This window comes from Lolium perenne, chromosome 7, assembly GCF_019359855.2.
Source record: "Lolium perenne isolate Kyuss_39 chromosome 7, Kyuss_2.0, whole genome shotgun sequence".
NCBI classification, from domain to species: domain Eukaryota; kingdom Viridiplantae; phylum Streptophyta; class Magnoliopsida; order Poales; family Poaceae; genus Lolium; species Lolium perenne.
The window spans coordinates 117,679,097-117,698,764 of record NC_067250.2 but is presented as its reverse complement, the minus strand read 5'-3'; the positions used below and the strand labels follow the sequence as shown (position 1 = coordinate 117,698,764).

Genomic DNA, 19,668 nt, shown 5'->3' with positions numbered 1-19,668 from the left:
ACTTATTTATTTTGAAGGTAAAATAAAATATGCATGGATAGTGATGGTGTAACCTTTGTGTTTCTTTATAGATCTGATCTTGAACAAGAATTTTCGCATCAGCTAGTACATTGCTTGTTCAATGAGCTATTCTAGATGGCAGCCCATAAAACCGGGTCCATCAACCTGTATTGGCCACTGGCCACAGCTCTATGGCTCTCCTCAGTTCCTGAAGGACCGTGACATTCAGAAATATGAATTTTCCTTCAATATTTTTTCAGAAATCAGAATGCACTGCATGATAGAATCATACACAAACACATCTGTTACGCAAAATAAGTGCACCCCTAAAAAGAGAGCAAAATAGAGCATATCTTTTGAAGGATCAGAAGGACGCATAGCTCAAGCAACAAGCATCCGAAGTTCCGAACAAGCACCGAGTTAGCTAGTTATACGTTTTACAGAGACGGAAAACGTCTTGTGAAGAAAACTGATTCAGGAAGGTTCAGATAAAAAGTGATTCAGGAACTCTGCAGTGCCTTCTTCTTCGTCACCCTCGCACCGGGTGCAGAACCGTAGCTCGTCCACCTCACCTTCTTCCCGGGAGAAGCCACACTAGAAGCGTTCTCCTCTTCCGTAGCTTCCGATGCTTACCTTCTCAGCCTTGGGCCCTCGACTCCTGCAGTCCTGCAGTCCTGCTCTTGTCGACTCCCGCTTCCTCGTGGCCACAACGGCGCCAACGGTTGTGGCTTTCGGTGGTGCCTTCTTGGGCTCTTGTCCCCATGCTTTCCTCTCCTTCTGTCTCCTCCGAGGAACAGCTACTATGATTGCTCGAGGCGGCTTTCTTTTCCGGCGCCGATTGGTGCGACAGCTGCTCGAGCTTCTTGGTCAACTCGGCCTTCTCGTCCCTGAGATGGGCGCTCTCGCGGCGGGCGTCCGCGCACTGCCTCAATGCGCCGTTGAGCTCGTCGAGGAGGCGGCGGTTGGCGCCACGGAGGTGCGCGGCCTGCGCCCTCAGCTCGCTCAGCTGCCGCTGCTTGCGCATGCGCGACCGTCGAGCCGACTCCCGGTTCGAGACCATACGCCGTCGCCTCCTCTCCTCCTCGGCAGCTCCAACGCCAACGCCATCGCTAGCAACGCCCACCTGGAAGTAGTTGACGCCTCCGGCGTCGGAGCCCGAGCTGGGTGAGTCATTGCCGCTGGCAAGGTGAGACGCTTCTTCTAGGATAGTGTTAAGTTCAAAGCTAGGAGACGCATCGTCTCCGGCGAATAGAGCAGTAGGATCAAAGGAGGGAGGGAAGTAGGCCTGAGGCGGCAGGGCCATGTTTATGTGGTGGTGAGCGGCGAAGGAGGGGGGACGATTTGGAGGCGGGAGGAAGTGAAGGCTGGCCACCTCGCCATGGTTATGGTGGTACATGATCTTGTTTCTTCTTGTCTCTTCTCTGCTTATGCTAGCTTCTAGTGTAGTAGCGCTAGTTTATAGCTGCGATGTAGCTATGTGATTGATCTTGTTTGTTGTCTATGGCTCATGTGGAGAAGAAGCCATGGGTAGGTGAGGGCCTTTTATAGTGTGGCAGAGTAGCTTTGCTCTGTCCAGAGAGAGAAAAAATATGTTCCCTTCTCTCTCACAATTGGGATATGCTATCATTTTTTTTTTGTAGTTTAAGAATCTAACATATATTGAGCTGGAGTTTGGTAGTTTAGGGCATCTCCAGCGGCCCGACGCATTTCGGATGGTAAAAATAACCGCGCGCGTCCGTTTGATTCCAGCCGTGGACGCGGAAATGGTTGTCGGGCCACCATTGTTCGTTTGCATCTAGGGTTGCCCCCAGCGGCTGTCCGATGAGGCCTGTTTAGTGTTATTTACACCGAAAATATGTAACATATGAAACAAATTAGCCATAAAAAACTGCGAAAATAGAGGTTCTAAATACTTTATTATTATGACCAAATAAATGTGAAAGTCTACATGCATCAAACATTAAACATATGGCATACACCACAATTAACAAATAAAATTAGATGAGATTGGCTACTCATGCCCACCAATGCCAACTGATGGTTAGACAAATTCTTCTGGAGGCGTTTGAAAATGGTCTTGTCAGAGACTTTAACGTTCATATTTCAGAACTCCTCCCAAGTACCCGTCCTAGGGGTTGGCTCAACCAACTCACATTGAAAGTCCCATCCGTGTTCACCGCGGTCATCAGGACGCTTTGTCTCGACGATCATGTTGTGCACGATCACAGAACATGTCATCACCTCATGCATTAGTTGGGTGGCGAACAATAGCCCAACGCGCTTGGATCACACAAAATGCTCGCTCCACATCTTTTCTGCAAGCCTCTTGCGCCTGTTTGAGGATTAGGGATTGTCTTCGCTAGTGTAGCCCAGCCAGGATAAATGCCATCAACAAAATAATATGGCTTGTCATATACATTGCCATTGATCTCATAGCTCACCTTAGGAGCAGTGCCTTCCATAAGCCGGTTGAACACCGGAGAGTAGTTGAGTGACGACTGCAAGATCACAGATCAATTGTAGCTAGTTTCGAAATAAGAGTATCGAACCACGAGAAGCTACTAGTAATGACCTTGATACCCGTTGTTACTATTATATCTATAATTACGAAAAGTTGTCTCAAATCTCAAGTGAAGGATTTAAATTGCAAAGGGTTTTGTATGTGTTTTTTTAGAGTAAATAACTAAAACTGAAGAATATAAATTCAACTAAAGATTGTGTTTGGACTGCGATAAGGCTAAAATGTTCTCAGGGTTGTTGGTTCCACCACTAGTGTTAACTAAATACACAAACTAGATAATTCATATCTTAGCTCTCCATGTATATAAGAAAGGCTCGAATTGGAATATGTATCTCATAACATATCCCTGAGTAACCACTGCCCGACCTTCGGCAAGCCACCTATTGATCTGTTACAATTAAGGGATTGCCCCATGGTTACTTGTTAAGCTTGCGAGTCCCTTCTTATCCCCCTCTTCCGTACAATAGTGCACCGAACACAGGATGTCACTTCCCGCCGTATACACTACCACACTTCTGAGGGTAGTTCCCTCATGTGACCCTTAGGCAAATATTACATGGTCGACATCATGCAACATCACAAGAGAACACTAACATATAATCATAGTGCAAATGTATAAATCATCTTAGTTCATATAATAGTACCACTAGGGTTTCTCCATCTCCCCCAAGAACGGGATGAACTACTCACACATGGAGACAATCAAGAACATCATCATAAACTTGCGTATGGAAAAGGAATGGCGGTATGAATCCAAGTATGAACCACAATGGTAATGGAGATTACAATCCAATAGAATGGAGATGATATAATCGGTGATTCGTTGTGGTGATGATGCCTTGTCCTCCAATGATCCGGGCAGCAACGTCCATGAAGCCCCTTCTTGATCTTCCTTCAGATCTCTTCTGGGGCGGTGTTCTGGTGTTTCTGGTCGCGTCTCAACTCCGATCTCAGATCCGTCCGTGGGGGATGAAAGTATTTGACGGGGCGGTGCCTCGGGCGTGCGGTACGTGCAGACGGTACGGGCGGGCTCTGCCCGTACCGGTTCCCGTTAAACTCCGTGGAAGGTGTCTTCGCATTGTCCTTTGGCCCAGACACATTATTAAGTGCAAAAATGATTTTATCAAAATGCCAGAAAATGATAGTTTTCATTGATATTTCAAGATTGACACAAGCATAAAAGGGCGTGGTAGCGCGGTGAAATACAAAAATCGTACCACTACTTGATGATAACTTGATAAAATAGTAAAGGAAAAACATGCTAAAAATGCACTCATCAACTTTCCCAAGCTTAGACTCTTGCTCGTCCCCGAGCAAGATATGAGCTTAATGGATAGAGTCATCTTTGTTCATGAAGCGAGAGTCGTTAAAATAATTAAGGAATTTTTCAAAAACAAGGGTTATAACATCGGATGTAAAACTATAGCATGAATGAAACTACACTATTCTCAAACTCAAATAACTTAAAGGCCTCCACACCTTACAAGGTTTGATAAAAGACAAGAAGATTACTTTATCTAGGTATCATAAAATCGTTAAGTTAGCTTTTCTTCATGGTTCTTGCTAATAGCTTTTCTCTTTTTCGTACTTCTTCTCTTTTCACTTATTTTTATTTCACAATCTTCTTTTCTTTATTTCTATGTTTCTTTTCTTCACACAAAGTAACCAATGATTATAAAATACTTTGTAAGTAATTTTCCTATATCCTATCAAAGCTTTTCAGTGTGGAGGACCAAAAAATCATCATCGTGATGCAAGTACAATTAAACTCATCCTAATTCATACATCTAATGCAATAAAATTATAATTCAATCATACTTCAGATAGGATAATGACTCAAGATTCATTGGATAAAAATCATTCTCTTTCCAAGGGAAATACATGATATAGAAATGCAGCAAGCTTCTATTTTAAGATGCATGACTAAAGATAAATTCGATAAAACTAATGATAGAGTTTGCAAGACCCAGGATAATATCCCCAAGCTTAGACTCAAGCCAGGCAGGATCACACAGCTCCTTGATGTACCTATTCCTCCTCCGGTGTGAAGGATGCTCCACTGACAGTATCTTCCCTCTTCAGATTGCAAGCACGTGCTATGCACGCAAAACGAGTAGCCAACTCTGTGATGTCATCATGTTGATTCTTGATTACTTTGACAAGCAACTTCCTATCATCAGCCATCTCAAGAAGAACTTTAGTCAAAGTTTCGACTCTCTGATTGATGTCTTTGACCCTTTTCTCAAGGTCTTTACTCATCAACCAGTAGGAGTCAATCCCTTCACTCATAGTTTCAACACAGGCTTTAGAAACGTTTTCAAGGGATGTGATCCTTTCTTCAATTTCTTCATGTTGCTTCCTCTCATTTATGGGGTATCCTATAAGCAAATTGGAGAGAAGATCTATAGAGATTATACCTGTAAGGGTTCAGATTAGGAACCTCCTTCTTTACCGGCTTGTGGGATTCTTCCTTCTCTTTTCACCCAAATTTGTTTGATGTGAAAGGGTTGCATGTCTTTTGTAGGAGTAGATTGAAGCTTATCAAGAAATTTGAGTAGGAAGAATTGAATCTCAGCAAAACCCTAATTGTTGAAGAGAGAATAGATTGAAAATGGGGAATTAGGAAAATAAAACTCTAAATAGGAGGGCTTTGCCGCGGCACCGACATTCGGTACGGGCAGGTTTACCCCGTACCATCTGCCCCTACCGGTGCAATCGGCAATTTCTCCTCGATTTTTCTCTGTCTTTTTTTTATAGAAAAGCAATCAACATCAATTGAAACAACAGAAGTTACAGTAAGTTTAACGACCATCGGTATGAGCACATGCGCCCGTACCGCCTGGTCGTACCAAATTGACGGAAAACAAAGGGAGAAGTAAAAAAATCGTCATTATTTTTATGACCATCGGTACAGACAAGTGCGTCCGTACCACCCGGTCATACCCGCTAGGAAACGAAAACAAACTCAGTAGAAACTTTACAGTGGGTTTAACGACCACTGGTACGGGCGGGTATGACCGTACCGGCCGCCCGTACCGTGGTAAAAAACACACTAAATCGAACGTCTACGAGAAACAAGTAAGAAAAATTCAAATACAAACTCAGAAACAAGGTTTTTAAGAGTCAAAAATATCAACAAAGGATTTTTCATCATAAGTACTAACATGTGTATCTTCAATGAATTCCTCAGCTGAGACCATTCGAACTCAACAATATTATTTACCTCATTTGCTCTGTAGTGCTTGAGGCGCTGGCCATTGACAACCCATGAGCTGGAGAGAGACTGCCCTTTTAGTTTTATAGCTGTCGTTGCCTAATCGACGGTACCCCGGAGGAGGGATCCTCACGAGGGGGAGAAGAAGTAGGGGCCATAGGGCGGAGTGCTCTCGGGACGGTGGTACGCGATTTACCCAGCTTCGGAACACCTGCACGATGACAGGGCCTACTGCTGCTTGTCTGGAATTATCTGGGCGCTTTCGCGTTGTTACAATGAGTTGTGGTTGTGCCTCTAGGGCTCCCGGGATCCGGCTTATATAGGCGCACGGATCTAGGGTTTACATGGAGAGTCCTAACCGGAATACAAGTTACCTAACTACGGTACAATATCTTGCCGTGTACGTCAAGGATCCGCCTTCCTTCTAGGCCGTGCTGGATCCGGATACTTTATGGGCCTCCACGGATCCGGCCTCCTTCGTAGGTCGGTTGAGATCCGGCTTCCTGTTCCTGGGCTGGACTTCATCCTTCACGATCTACAGCAACTGGGCCGCCCGATGGGCCACATGCCTCACCACCAACTATGGGCCACCCGGGCTTGCCGGATCTAGGCCATGCCGTTGATATACCCATAAAGTATACCCACAATAGTAGCCCCCGAAGTTCTCCGAGATTCATCATTCCTCCGACTTCATTCAGCTCGGATCCGAAGAGAATCTTGAAGAGCTTCAAAACTTTCTCTTGTTTCCGGTATCATCTTCGGAAATCTTCCTTTCTTCTAGATCGATAATGAAACGGAAATTCCACTTTTCCCGCGCACAACTTCCTTTTTTCCCGCGCTAAATCTTCGGAGATGCGAATCTTTTAGCCGGAAATCTCGGGAGCGCACAGTTAAGTTACCTCCACGTTATTTTACCATTATTTGACCTAAGACACGTGTCGATCATCCAACGGCGTGACCGTTCAGTTTCCGCCGTTAGATCCGAAACACGAATCTCCGCGCGAGGTCTATATATAACCCTCGCCCGCGGTAACTTCTCATTCTTTCACCTTCTCACCACTTCATCTTCTTCCTCGCGCCGCGCCGCCCGACGGATCTCATCTCCGGCGAACTTTTGCCACGGTGAACTCCGTGCGCCGCCAGTCCAAGCCTTTCCTTGCGCCAAGACCCTTTCGGTTGAACGGGAAATCCTTCCCGCCGCCGATTCGTGGTCACGCAAGGTGATTTCCTGCAAGTCCGGCGACCTCGACTTCACCGGAGCTCCGTCGAGCCACCGCGCCATTAACGGTACGTGCGCCGGCCTCGTAGAAGATAGACTTAGTGTAGATCCGGATACTCAAATAATTTGCATGGGTGCAGCCGGAAGCATGCCACTTGATTCATCGCACTGTACTGGTAGCTCTCCGAGTAGCCCGGATCCCAATCCATTAGAACCAATATGTCCGGATCCCATAGCATACCTGCCACCATATGTTTCCGACATTAGGTTAGCTCAACCGTTTTCCGCATCTTCCAGCACCGCTCCAGGCCAGATCCCCTCCCTCAAAGAGCTTCAAGACGAACTCGAGGGACAAGCTAGGATGGCAGCCAAAGTACAGGAGGCGGAAAACAAGAGGGCGTCCAAAGCCCGGATCCGTGAAGGAGAGCGGGGTCAGTGGTGGCCCTGCGAAACTACTGATGTGGAGCTTAGAGAGCTCCAGAACGAGGGTATGATCTCCGCTCACTGGAGCTTCGTACGCGATTCCGACGTCCCCAAGCCCGAAGACGGAGAAATTGTCATGACTAAGGCTTGGGTGGAACGCGGACTATCACTCCCTTGCTCGGAGTTCTTTCTCTCCATCCTCAACACATACGGGCTCCAGCCCCACAACATCTGCCCAAACTCATACCTCCTCCTCTCCAACTTCGTAACTCTTTGCGAAGGGCACCTTGGGATCCGACCAGATGTCAGATTATGGCAGTTCTTTTTCCGGGTGAAGAAGGAAACGAAAGACAAAGCAATGGTGAACTGTGGGAGTATGACGTTCATGCTCCGACCTGGCCGCATGTATCCTCCTCACGATTCGCACGAATCCGTCCGGTACTGGAACGCCGGATGGTTCTATGAAAAGAACGCCTCAGTTCCGGACATCCACGATGGCTTGCCCAAGTTCATCAACGAGCCTCCGGAAGAGCTCGCAAGCTGGAGCTTTGTTCCCTCGCTCGCCCAAACCCCTATCTTGGAGAAGGCAGCGCGGAGAATCTCCTGGCTAGTCCATGACAGGCTAACCGGAGCTCAGCTTACCCTTAGCTGGTTCACCCGGCGGATCCAGCCACTTCGGCACAATGCGCGGTTAATCTGCGCATACACCGGGGCGGACGACCTGCTCCGAGCTACCCGCCACGACCTTCCAGCTGATTCCCTCAAGAGGAGAATCAAAACGCTCGTGAAGATAGGCCGGGGCCAACCGGTCCCGGAACTGATCAAGGATATCTACACAAACGACCAGTGTCCTCCGGTAAGCTCTGTTCTTTTCGTTGCTTCAAACTTCACAAGTTTTTGGATGTTAACTTTGACTTTTATTCATATTCCTCCCAGCTCAACACTTTGGCGGAGGAAAACTTCCGCACCATTCTTCGTGTCCCTGTCAGCGGCGACGCGGCGGAGGAGGTTCCGGAAGACGAAGAGGAGGAAGAGGAACAGGCACCCCGCAAGGCGGCCCCTCGACCTTCGAAGCGTCCCCGCGCCAAAGCTTCCGGCTCAGAAGCCGGAGCTAGCGGCGAGGCCTCCGCCAAGAAGTCCAAGACCGTAAGGCCACCTCCGCTAGACTCGAGGAGAGCGGAACGTGAATGCCTGAAGATGCTTTCAACAGCTGGCAAACGCTCGCGCCCCGTAAGTTTCCGAATATGGTGCACCTCTATTTTGGCGAAATTATTTCTTATTCGATCCCTTTCACTTGTTTGCAGGAATCCGAGTACCACTGCCGCGCGGACCATCAGCCAAGAGCCTATTACTAAATACATGAAAAAGTCTCCGGCAGTTGGTCCTACTACTCCAGCTCCGCCAAGTACCTCCCACCCTACTCCTCGGCCGTCTCCCCCTCGGGCTAATCAATCTCCCCCTCCTGCCGCAAACACTCCACCGGAAATAATTCCGGTTAGCAGCGAGAAAGTGGGCGGAGAAGATCCTAAGGCCAAAGGCCCTGCCCAAGAAGACGCAGAAGAACAAGGCCAAGGAGAGGCTGAAGTCACTTCTTCTGAGAAGGCCGGAAACGGCGCTGGTGACGTCGTCGTTTTTCTGAAAAACTTTGGAGATCCGGCTGACATCACTTCCACCCCCAAGGCATATGCTACCAAGTTTTTCAACAAGTTAACCGAGGCGGAGAAATGGGAGCTTGAACAAGACTTGCTCAACACCATGCTGAACAACGCCTGGGGGAAGCCTGACGTCGCGACATCGGAAATCCAGGACTTTAAGAAGGATGTCGGCCAGTTCTTCGACAAACTCATCTGCAAGCAAAAGGTACTCCCCAGTAGCCCCCAAGCATGTAGGCGGAAACTCAAATAATAGTTAGCGCTTAGATGCTTAGAGAAATATTACTTCCGGGAAAGTTTGTAAATTGGATCAGTAGCCCCCAAGCATTATGGCGGAAAGGTTCCGGCAATAATGCTTTGAAGGAAACCACTGTTACAGGCCAAATTTTTACTCCTGCCCTGTCTATGTTTTACAGGAACAGCAGGCGCTGCATTACGAGCTGCACAAGAACATTGCCCTTCAGCGCCGCGTTACTCTAAATCAGGCAGAAAATATCCGGACTCTGAAAGATGCGAATGCGGAACTGAACAAACAACTGGCGGACGCCCAAGGTTGGTTTCCATCTTTTTTGTCATTAGTTCATATTCCGACTTTGAACTTGCTTTTGACTTATGTTATTATAGGCGCATCCACTTCCCTTGCTACAGCCTCGTCAAAACTTGAGAACCTGCGCTCCTCGTACCAAGAATTGGAAACGAAACTAAAGGAGGCGGAACTAAAGAGGGAGCAGGCCGAGAAACAGCTGGCGGAGAAAAACTCCGAGCACATCAGGGAAAAGGGCGAATTTATATTGAAAAGAAATGCTGACAGCGAGACCATCAAGAGGCAGCAGAAAGAGCTCTATGGGTTCCAGAAATATATGGAGACCGCGGAACATCACTGGGACTTGCTCAACGAGAACATCTTGGGTACTATGCTGAAACCTTGTCTAGATGTTTGCTCCGACCTTTTTCTTTGTGCTCAAATTGCATGCTTATATCCTGATTATCTTATGCAGAGCCGCTTGGGTATCCGGAAAAGCGTCGGAATTTGTTCCCACGAGACGACCTTCTTCAACTTGCAGGCGATGATTGCAAAGATCTCATCTCCGCCTCCCGCAAGATATGGTACAACTTATCCATCAAGAGGAGTCACACTTGCAACGTTCGCAAACTTGTTAGAAAAGTGGACGTTCTTCCGGAGCTGGTGACGGATCTACAAGCATCATCAGCCCGAGGCGCAGCTGCAATGACCTTAACTATGTGCTTAGCACATAACCCGGAGCTTGATCTTGAGCAGGTAACCACGGGCGTTCCTCCGGATGCGGATGTTAACGCGCTCCTGGATGCAGTGAGCGGCTACGACACCCGTATCGCGCGCAGGATCCGGCATGATGAATTCTACGACAAGGTCGTTCTTCCTGCGGACGAGCCCTTGGAAGCCGAACTTCAAAAGGAGCGCGACGCGGAGGCGCGACCTGCGGAATCCGGAACCCAATTTACCTGGACCAGCTCCAAGGACGCTCCCCAAGAGGAACCCAAGACCAGCGCTGCAGCTTCTGAAGAAGAGGAAGAAAGTGATGAAGACGTGTCATCTCCGGCCGAAGACGCCAAGGAAAAAGATCCAGAGGGCAAGACTTCTCCGGCTAAGGGGGAGTGAAAACTTTTATTCCTGCGGGAGAAACAATGCATCATTTTGGCCCCAGCGAGGGTTTGTAATATAACTTTAATTCTTAAGTATCTAGGGACGAAACAATTATGCGTGGGCGGAAAACTTATCCTGCTATCCGTTAGAATTATTTGCATGTTTCGTTTGTTAAAAGCAAGTGCTGGTTTGTTAATTTTCCGGCTTACTCGTTTGACCTTCCACGAGCCGGAAAACCTTTGGCCGGAAACGCTCGCCTGCGGTGACGAAGCCCAATGGCGTCCGTCCATAACCGCGGAAACAAGCCCCCAGCCTAGGTGCCGGAAGTCGCTACCAGGAATCCACGAGTTCGCAACGAAAAATTTTTCCACCAGAAAACTTAGGCTTACGTCCTAAGGGACGATTTTGAAAATCACAACTTTCATACACGCCTAGGCGGAAACATCCAGCTCTGCGGTTTTAGTCGGAAAAACATACATGATCTAAAATGAACAAGTAAAGGAGGTAAAAGACTCAAAGAGTGAACCATAAGCTTTATTTCATTGATCATGTATAACTATTACAGAGTTTGTAACTCGGAAAAAATATGCTAAGTGTAGAAAGGACGTAGCTGTGCGATGTTCCAAGGGCGATCTGTCTCGTCGTAGATGTCATCCGGATCCTCACGCTTGCGTTTCCGGTGCCAATTAGCAGGTCTATCCTTCAGCTCGCGGAAATCAACAAGGTAGTACGACCCGTTATGAAGCACTTTGCTAACGACGAAGGGTCCTTCCCATGGAGATTGCAGCTTATGGTCTTTCACCTGACGAAGGCGGAGGACCAGGTCTCCTGCCATGAAGGAGCGATTCCGAACTCGACGACTGTGATAGCGTCGGAGCTTCTGCTGGTAGATGGCGGAGCGCTGGTCAGCTAAGTTCTGAGCTTCCTCGATCAGGTCCACAGATAGCTGTCTGGCCTCGTCAGCTGTTTCTTCATTGTAGGCGGAAACTCGCGGTGAATCGTGGGTGATGTCGGAGGGGAGCACGGCTTCGGATCCGTATACCAGAAAAAATGGGGTAAACCCTGTTGACCTGTTAGGGGTAGTTCGCAAACTCCACAAAACAGCTTCCAACTCGTCAGCCCAAGCTCCAGCTGCTCATCGCAGCGGTTCTTCAAGGCGCGGTTTAATTCCTGATAATATTAGGCCGTTAGCCCTTTCAACCTGACCATTTGACTGTGGATGAGCCACAGATGCAAGGTCCAGTCGAATCCCTACTGTCTCACAGTAATCCTTCAATTCTCCTTGAGCGAAGTTTGTGCCATTATCTGTGATTATGCTGTGTGGGATGCCGAATCTCATCACGAGGCTGCAGACAAATTTTAGTGCCGTAGCACCATCGGCTTTCCTCACTGGCTTTGCCTCGATCCACTTGCTGAATTTGTCAACAGCGACCAGAAGGTATTCAAAACCGCCAGGAGATGATCTTTTTAACTTACCAACCATATCGAGCCCCCAGACCGCAAATGGCCAGGTGATAGGTATGGTCTTCAGCTCTTGGGCTGGAGCGTTTGGTTGAGTAGCGTAGTACTGACAACCTCGGCAGGTCTTGACTATTTTGTCAGCATCTTCTTTAGCTGTGAGCCAGTAAAAACCTAACCGAAAAGCTTTTACAACGAGTGACCTGGAGGCGGCATGATGCCCGCAGTCCCCTGCATGGATCTCTCTTAGGATTTCAATGCCATCTTGATTGGAGACGCATTTGAGAAATACCCCTGTTGCACTTCGTTTGTATAGCTGTCCATCAACAATTGTGTAGGATCTTGCTCGTCTGACGATCTGTCACGCGAGGACCTCGTCCTCTGGCAACTTCTGATCGATGAGGTAGTCCAGGAAAGGCTGTGTCCAAGCCGGAATGATAGCCATCACTTCCCTAGCCGGAGACACTGCCACTTCTGGGTTTTCCGGGTTAGCGCCCTTCACCGAGGGTATCCGGAGATGCTCCAGGAAAATGCCAGGTGGAATTTGCTTCCTGCCGGATCCGAGCTTGGATTGCATGTCTGCCGCTGTGTTATCGTCTCTCCTGACGTACTTGACTTCGTATCCGAGGAAGCACTTGGCGATCTCGTCAACTTCGTCTTTGTAGGCCGCCATGACGGAGTTTCTGGCGTTCCAGGTTCCGGCTACTTGTTGTGCCACCAGGTCGGAGTCTCCACAGCATATGATGTGCTTGATCCCGATTTCCTTAGCGATGCGCAGACCGTGTAGTAGAGCCTCGTATTCCGCCATGTTGTTTGTAGCTTCGAAGTGGATCTGCAGAACATACTGCAGTTCTTCTCCGGTAGGGGACTTCAGGGTGACTCCGGCTCCTGAGCCTTGATGCTGCTTGGATCCATCGAAGTGCATGACCCATGTTTCTGGTTCCGGCTCCAGACTTGTATCCGGAGCTTCTGTCCAATCTGCGACGAAATCTGCCAAGACTTGGGATTTAACCGCAGTCCTAGGCTTGTAAGCGATGTCGAAGGCGGATAGTTCGATGCCCCATTTAGCGGTACGCCCTGTTGCGTCAGCGTTGTTGAGAATTGTTGACAGCGGAGCCTTGCTCACAACTGTTACTGGGTGCTCTTGGAAGTAATGTCTCAGCTTCCGGCTGCCTAGGAACACTCCATAAGCTAGCTTCTAAAAGTGAGGGTATCTTTGCTTTGACTCCGTCAGTACCTCGCTAATGTAATAGACAGGTCTTTGGACGTCATATTCATGACCTTCTTCCTTTCGCTCCACCACGATGACGAGGCTGATGACTTTGTTAGTGGCTGCCAGATAAAGGAGCATTGGCTCTGACTCTGCTGGGGCTGCCAAGATAGGTGGGGAGGTGAGTATTTCCTTCAACCCCCGAAGAGCTGCGTCGGCTGCGTCGTCCCAGACGAATTTGTCTGTTTTCTTCAGCAGCTTGTACAAAGGTAGCGCCTTCTCGCCAAGACGGCTAACAAACCTACTGATTGCTGCGACGCAACCAGTTAGTCGTTGCACATCTTTAAGACAAGTTGGCCGTTTGATACACAGGATTGCCTTGATTTTTTCCGGGTTAACCTCAATGCCTCTGTGAGAGACTATGAAGCCAAGGAGTTTTCCGGCTGGCACGCCAAAGACGCACTTCAACGGATTCAACATCATCTTGTACCTGCGGAGGTTGTCGAAGGTTTCTGTGAGGTCGCTGATCAGGTCGGATCCTTTCCGGGTCATGACCGCGATGTCGTCGACGTAAGCGTGCACGTTCCGGCCGATTTGGTCCTTCGAGGCACCATTTGCATCATACGTTGGTAGGTGGCACCTGCGTTTTTCAAACCAAAAGGCATAGTAACATAGCAGTAAGTACCAAACGGGGTAATGAATGAAGTCGCCTTTTGGTCGGATTCCTTCATCCGAATCTGATGATACCCGGAATACGCATCAAGAAAACACAGAAGTTCTGCCCCCGCCGTCGAATCAATGACTTGGTCAATGCGCGGCAAGGGGAACGGATCCTTCGGGCAATGCTTGTTCAAGCCGGAGTAATCGATGCACATTCTTAGTATTTCAGTGTTCTTTTTGGGTACAAGGACGGGATTTGCGACCCAATCGGTGTGGATAACTTCTATTACAAAACCTGCCTCTAGTAACTTAGCTAGTTCCATTCCTATGGCGCGGCGCTTCTTATCTCCAAAGCGTCGCATAGCTTGCTTCACCGGTTTAGCCCCCGGATTTATGTTGAGGTAGTGCTCAGCGAGTTCCCTAGGTACTCCGGACATGTCAGAAGGTTGCCATGCGAAGATATCCATGTTAGCGCGGAGGAACTCGACGAGCGCGTCTTCCTATTTGGGGTCCATGTTGGCTCCGACTGAAACCTGCTTAGAAGGGTCGCCTTTGATGAGGTCGTGCTTCTTGGTTTCTATCGCGGCCTTGAAGGAGGTCTTCTGTTCGGAGATCTGCTTCTTGGTGGTCTGCATCTCAGTCGGATCCACCGCGGCTCTGTAGCCTTGCAGCTCCTCTCCAGATATCACAGACTCTGCGAAGGCGGCTTCGCCTAACTCGCACTCATGAGCCTTTTTGTAGTCTCCGGATACGGTAATCATACCTTTAGGACCCGGAATCTTGAGCTTGTTGTAGATGTAGCACGCTCTTGCGTGGAACTTGTGGTAGGTGGGCCTACCGAAGATGACGTGGTAGGAGCTTTTGAAGGGCACAACTTCGAACGTGATCTTCTCTTCGCGGAAATTGTGAACATCGCCAAAAGCCACGGGAAGTGTGATGCTGCCGAGGGAATTCGCCTTCTTACCCGGAACCACGCCATGAAACTCAGTGTTGCTGTGTTTGAGCTGTTCCTTGGTGAGGTTCATCCGCTCTAGAGTCTCCAGGTACATGATGTTCAAGCTGGCTCCACCATCCATGAGGCACTTGGAGAAGTCATACCCGTCTATGCGGGGACTTACAACCAAGGCGTAGCATTCTTTTGGCACAATGGCAGGGTGATCCTCCCTATCAAATGTGCACGGGATTTCCGACCACACGACATCTTTGCGACACGGCGGAACTGTGGCGTTCAGGATCCGGGTAGCTGACTTTGCAGCACGGACTGTTGGGGTTCCGAGGAAAGTGTGGTAAGCCCCCACGCTCTTTTTCTCGAATGGGTTGGATTTACCTGCGGATCCTGCCTTGGGATCCGGCGAGTTATCATCCTCATCCATCGCCTCGGAACTATCTTCCTCTTTGTCCTTGTTCTTGCCCTTGCCTCCCTTGCCGCGTGGGCGGTGCTTCCGGGCTCGCTTGTATCCTGCCTCCGGGTCGTTCTTTAGATCATTGACCCACTTGCAGTTGCGGTTGGTGTGAGTTGACTTCCCTGTAACCGGATCCAGGTGGGCCAGGCAGGGCATGTCTCTGTACTCCTCGTAGGTTTGCGGGGCGTGGGATCCGCCAGCTGCGACCTCAGTGGCATGCTGCTGGCCCCTGCCGGCTCTGCCTCCACGGCCGCGTCCTCTTCCGCCTCCTGAACCTCCGCACTGAAACGCCATGGCGACCATCTCGGATCCGCCACTCTTCTGGTCATCAGGGTTCTTGCGCTTATGGCTGCTGCTGTTGCCGTTATCACGGTTCTTCTTTTGTTGATGTAGGGGGATTGCTGTAGCTGCGAGATCACCGCCTGCGTCATCATCGGCGGCAGTATGATCACTGGCAATGGAGATCATCTCATCCAAAGTCAGCTTGTTTGAGTTAGCCAAACGAGTGAGCGTATGCCTCATCAATCCTCCCCTCTGCAGTCCACCAATGAAAGCGTACATGGCGGTGGTGTGGTCGACGTTTTCGCACTCGTTCCTGCATGCTAACCATCGTGTGAGGTAGTGTCTTGAGGTTTCTCCCTTCTTCTGGATGCAGGCTTGCAGGTCGCTTGCCGTGGCAGGTCTTTTGTAGGTGCCTCTGAAGTGTTTCTCGAAAGCGGTCTTCAGGTCGAACCAGCAAAAGATGGAGTTCTTCTCGAGGTCGCTGAGCCAGATCCGGGCTGGACCTACAAGGTACAACTGGAGCATGCGGCAGGCGATGTTAGGGGTTCCTCCGGCAAAGGTTACTGCATTGTAGTAATCCTCAATCCAGGTATCCGGCCTTTCGGTGCCATCATAATGCTTCAGGTTTCCGGGTAGCTTGAGGTTCATCCTTGGCTTTGGTTCCTCTCGAATCATCCTGCCAAAGCACTTCGGGCCGATGTAGTCGGTTCTGTATTCGTTAAGGCGTTCCCGTGCGTCGCGCGGGCCGTGGCGAGGAGATTGTGAGCGAGAGCGAGATCTCCGGCCGTCGCCTCCGCCTCCACCTCCGCCGCCACTGCTAGGTGGTGGTGAGGGAGACCTACGAGGTGGTCGGTCCGATTTCTTGCTTCCGCCATCTGATTCTCCTCAGCCTTCCCGGTGCTGGCTTCGGCTTCTGTGGCTGCCTTCGCCATGGCGCTGGCTGCCCTGGTCGTTCCGGCTCCGGCGAGGCTCCGGGTCGCGGCTCCGGCGAGGCTCTGGGTCGCGCTCCTCATTCCGACTCCTCCTGGGCTCGGGCTCACGAACGTTGTTCTGGTTCCGGCGAGGTTCCGGCGAGCGCTCCCTGTTTCTGTTTCTTGGCAGCACGTTGTCGCGGATAACAATCCCACCATGCCCTGGGGGCCTGGTGTTTCCGGCTGGACTACGGCGGCGAGGGGGTCGCAGGTAACCATTAGGTGGAGGAGAGGGGTTGCGATATTTGTCTCGTCCAGAGTACATTGCATCCTTTCCCTTTCTTGGATCTGACGAAGGCGTCTTTGACGGAACGGGGATCGGATTTGGGTGTTCCCTGGTTCTTCTTCTGCGCTCCGAGGATCCGGTGTGTGATTCATCATCGGGATGCCGATCGGCGCGAGCGTCCTTCTGCGCGGTAGATACACAGTTATCCGGATTGGATTCTAACCTGCGTGAAGTATCCGCCTTGCTTTGCTGCTGCATTGCTGAAGCAACAAGTTTGCGGAGGTAGTTGATATCAACCTCTTCGTCTTTCTTCTTCAATAGCTCCGCAGCTTTTAGCATGTTGTCCTTTGGGGTTTCCAGCGGCTGCTGCTCTGCGGGCGTGGCGAAGTTGATTCTGCGAGGCGGAATTGCTTCTCTAACAATTCGATCGGCCTCCGCCTGCGCATAAGTCATCTTTACTTCCCACTCTTGCGCCATGCTCTTGACATGCTCGAGTGTGGCAGCAATTTCGCGATCCTGTCTGTCGAATTGGTCCATCAAACCTGCAGCTTCTTCCCTTTCATCCCTTAATGCGGCTGCGGTACTGGCGAGCTTCTTGGCTGTGGCCAGCATTTCCTTTCTAGTGGCCTCTAGAGCCTCCGGATCTGCGGCGTCGCCCGAAGTTATAGGTTTGTTAAGAACTGCTCGTGCAACCATCTCTTCAGGTGACAGGATTTCCTCCGAGGAAGAATCCCTGTGGGGTCGCTCCCGTGACATTGGAGATCCTTGGCGGGATGGCTGAGGGTCAGATTGGTTGGTTGCCTCTTCTGATCCAGGTTGTCCCAGCGCTGCTACGGTTGCGAGAACCTGCTTAGGCTGGGCGGAGTCGACTTCAGGCTGATCACCGAAACCGTACTCCCCTAGCTTGCGGTTAAACTCGTCAGTATCCATGGAGGGGGTATCTCCGGAAATTGGGCTCAGATTGCCCAAAATCGACTCTTCAACCGGAGTTTTGCTTTCTCCGATAGGCTCAGCCTGATCCGGATCCGCGTCGTTTTCCGGTGCCTCTACCTGCTCAGGACCAGCTCCGTCTTCTTGAGGGGCGGTTCCGGCGGTATGGGCCAAGAAGTGTACAAAGTGGCACCTCTGCTTTTCTAACACCTGGGAGACCCAGGCGGATCTGCATTGGTCTTCCACCGTTGTTTCCTGCTCAGGGGCGGATTGGGTGGGCTTTGAAAATTTCAGATCCGAGGCGGAATCTTCCTTGGGAAGCTCCTGCATCTCAGATCGGATCTTCGCGACAGCGTCCAGCTCTGCGGCGGTTGCGTCTGCGTTACTTACCAGTGGGTTTCCGTCGGAATCGACGGTTTCCCCGATGAAGATGTGTATGCCGCCAATTGGGACGATGGAGAGCTTGACGGGGTTTGTCCTAGCCGGAGTCCAACACTCATCCGGAGGGACGATCGGCAGATTTCCGGCGTAGAGGACGCGCCCCACAGCGATGGTGTCGTCGTAGCTTCCCATGGCGGAACCCTCCCGGTTCCGGCCTCCAGACGCCACAGGCCCCACGGTGGGCGCCAACTGTCGTTGCCTAATCGACGGTACCCCGGAGGAGGGATCCTCACGAGGGGGAGAAGAAGTAGGGGCCATAGGGCGGAGTGCTCTCGGGACGGTGGTACGCGATTTACCCAGCTTCGGAACACCTGCACGATGACAGGGCCTACTGCTGCTTGTCTGGAATTATCTGGGCGCTTTCGCGTTGTTACAATGAGTTGTGGTTGTGCCTCTAGGGCTCCCGGGATCCGGCTTATATAGGCGCACGGATCTAGGGTTTACATGGAGAGTCCTAACCGGAATACAAGTTACCTAACTACGGTACAATATCTTGCCGTGTACGTCAAGGATCCGCCTTCCTTCTAGGCCGTGCTGGATCCGGATACTTTATGGGCCTCCACGGATCCGGCCTCCTTCGTAGGTCGGTTGAGATCCGGCTTCCTGTTCCTGGGATGGACTTCATCCTTCACGATCTACAGCAACTGGGCCGCCCGATGGGCCACATGCCTAACCACCAACTATGGGCCACCCGGGCTTGCCGGATCTAGGCCATGCCGTTGATATACCCATAAAGTATACCCACAACAATAGCACCAGAAGGGTAGGCTTCCTCCACATCATATGGTTCTTCCCATTTTGATCTCAAATTTCCTGCAAAAAGCTTGAGACGAGAGTTGAATAGCAAAATTTTATCTCCTTGCTTAAACTCTTTCTTCTCAATCTTCCTATCCTGCCATGTTTTGAATTTCTCCTTAAAAAGCCTTTGGGTTCCCATTGGGTTCTTGAATGCACTACGATAGGTCCATAGGGAATCATTAAGTCTCATAGACCAATCTTTCCTAGAAGTATTAACAGTTTTCTGCAATATTGTTTTGATTTTCCTATTAGATAACTCAACTTGTCCACTAGTCTGTGGATGATAATGTGTCTCTACTCGGTGATTAACCCCATATTTATTAAGGATCTTGCGAAAAGTTCCTCCCGTAAAGTGAGTTTTCCCATCCGTAATTAACACTCTAGGGAAAATTATGTCTTTGATCATTTTAATAGAGGTTGCTGCATCTGCATGAGATGTAGGCGTTGCTTCTACCCATTTAGTAACATAATCAACATCAACTAAGGTATGAGTATAGCCATTCGAAGGAGGGAATGGGCCCATGAAATTCATTCCCGAAACATCGAAAGGTTCAATTATAAGATTGTAGTTCATATCCATTTTGTGTCTCTTACTTATGTTACTCATACGTTGGCAAGCATCACAGTTCGTAACAA

At 49.8% G+C, this 19,668-nt stretch overlaps 1 protein-coding gene across 1 annotated transcript; it reads right to left on the bottom strand.

Annotated features, from left to right (window-relative positions):
- Positions 1 to 391: 391 nt before the first annotated feature.
- On the bottom strand, positions 392 to 1,516 carry LOC127323829 (uncharacterized). Its single transcript, XM_051351939.2, has one exon. It carries the CDS (start codon positions 1,394 to 1,396, stop codon positions 638 to 640), a length of 759 nt encoding a protein of 252 aa, XP_051207899.1. The 5' UTR covers positions 1,397 to 1,516; the 3' UTR covers positions 392 to 637.
- Positions 1,517 to 19,668: the final 18,152 nt, after the last annotated feature.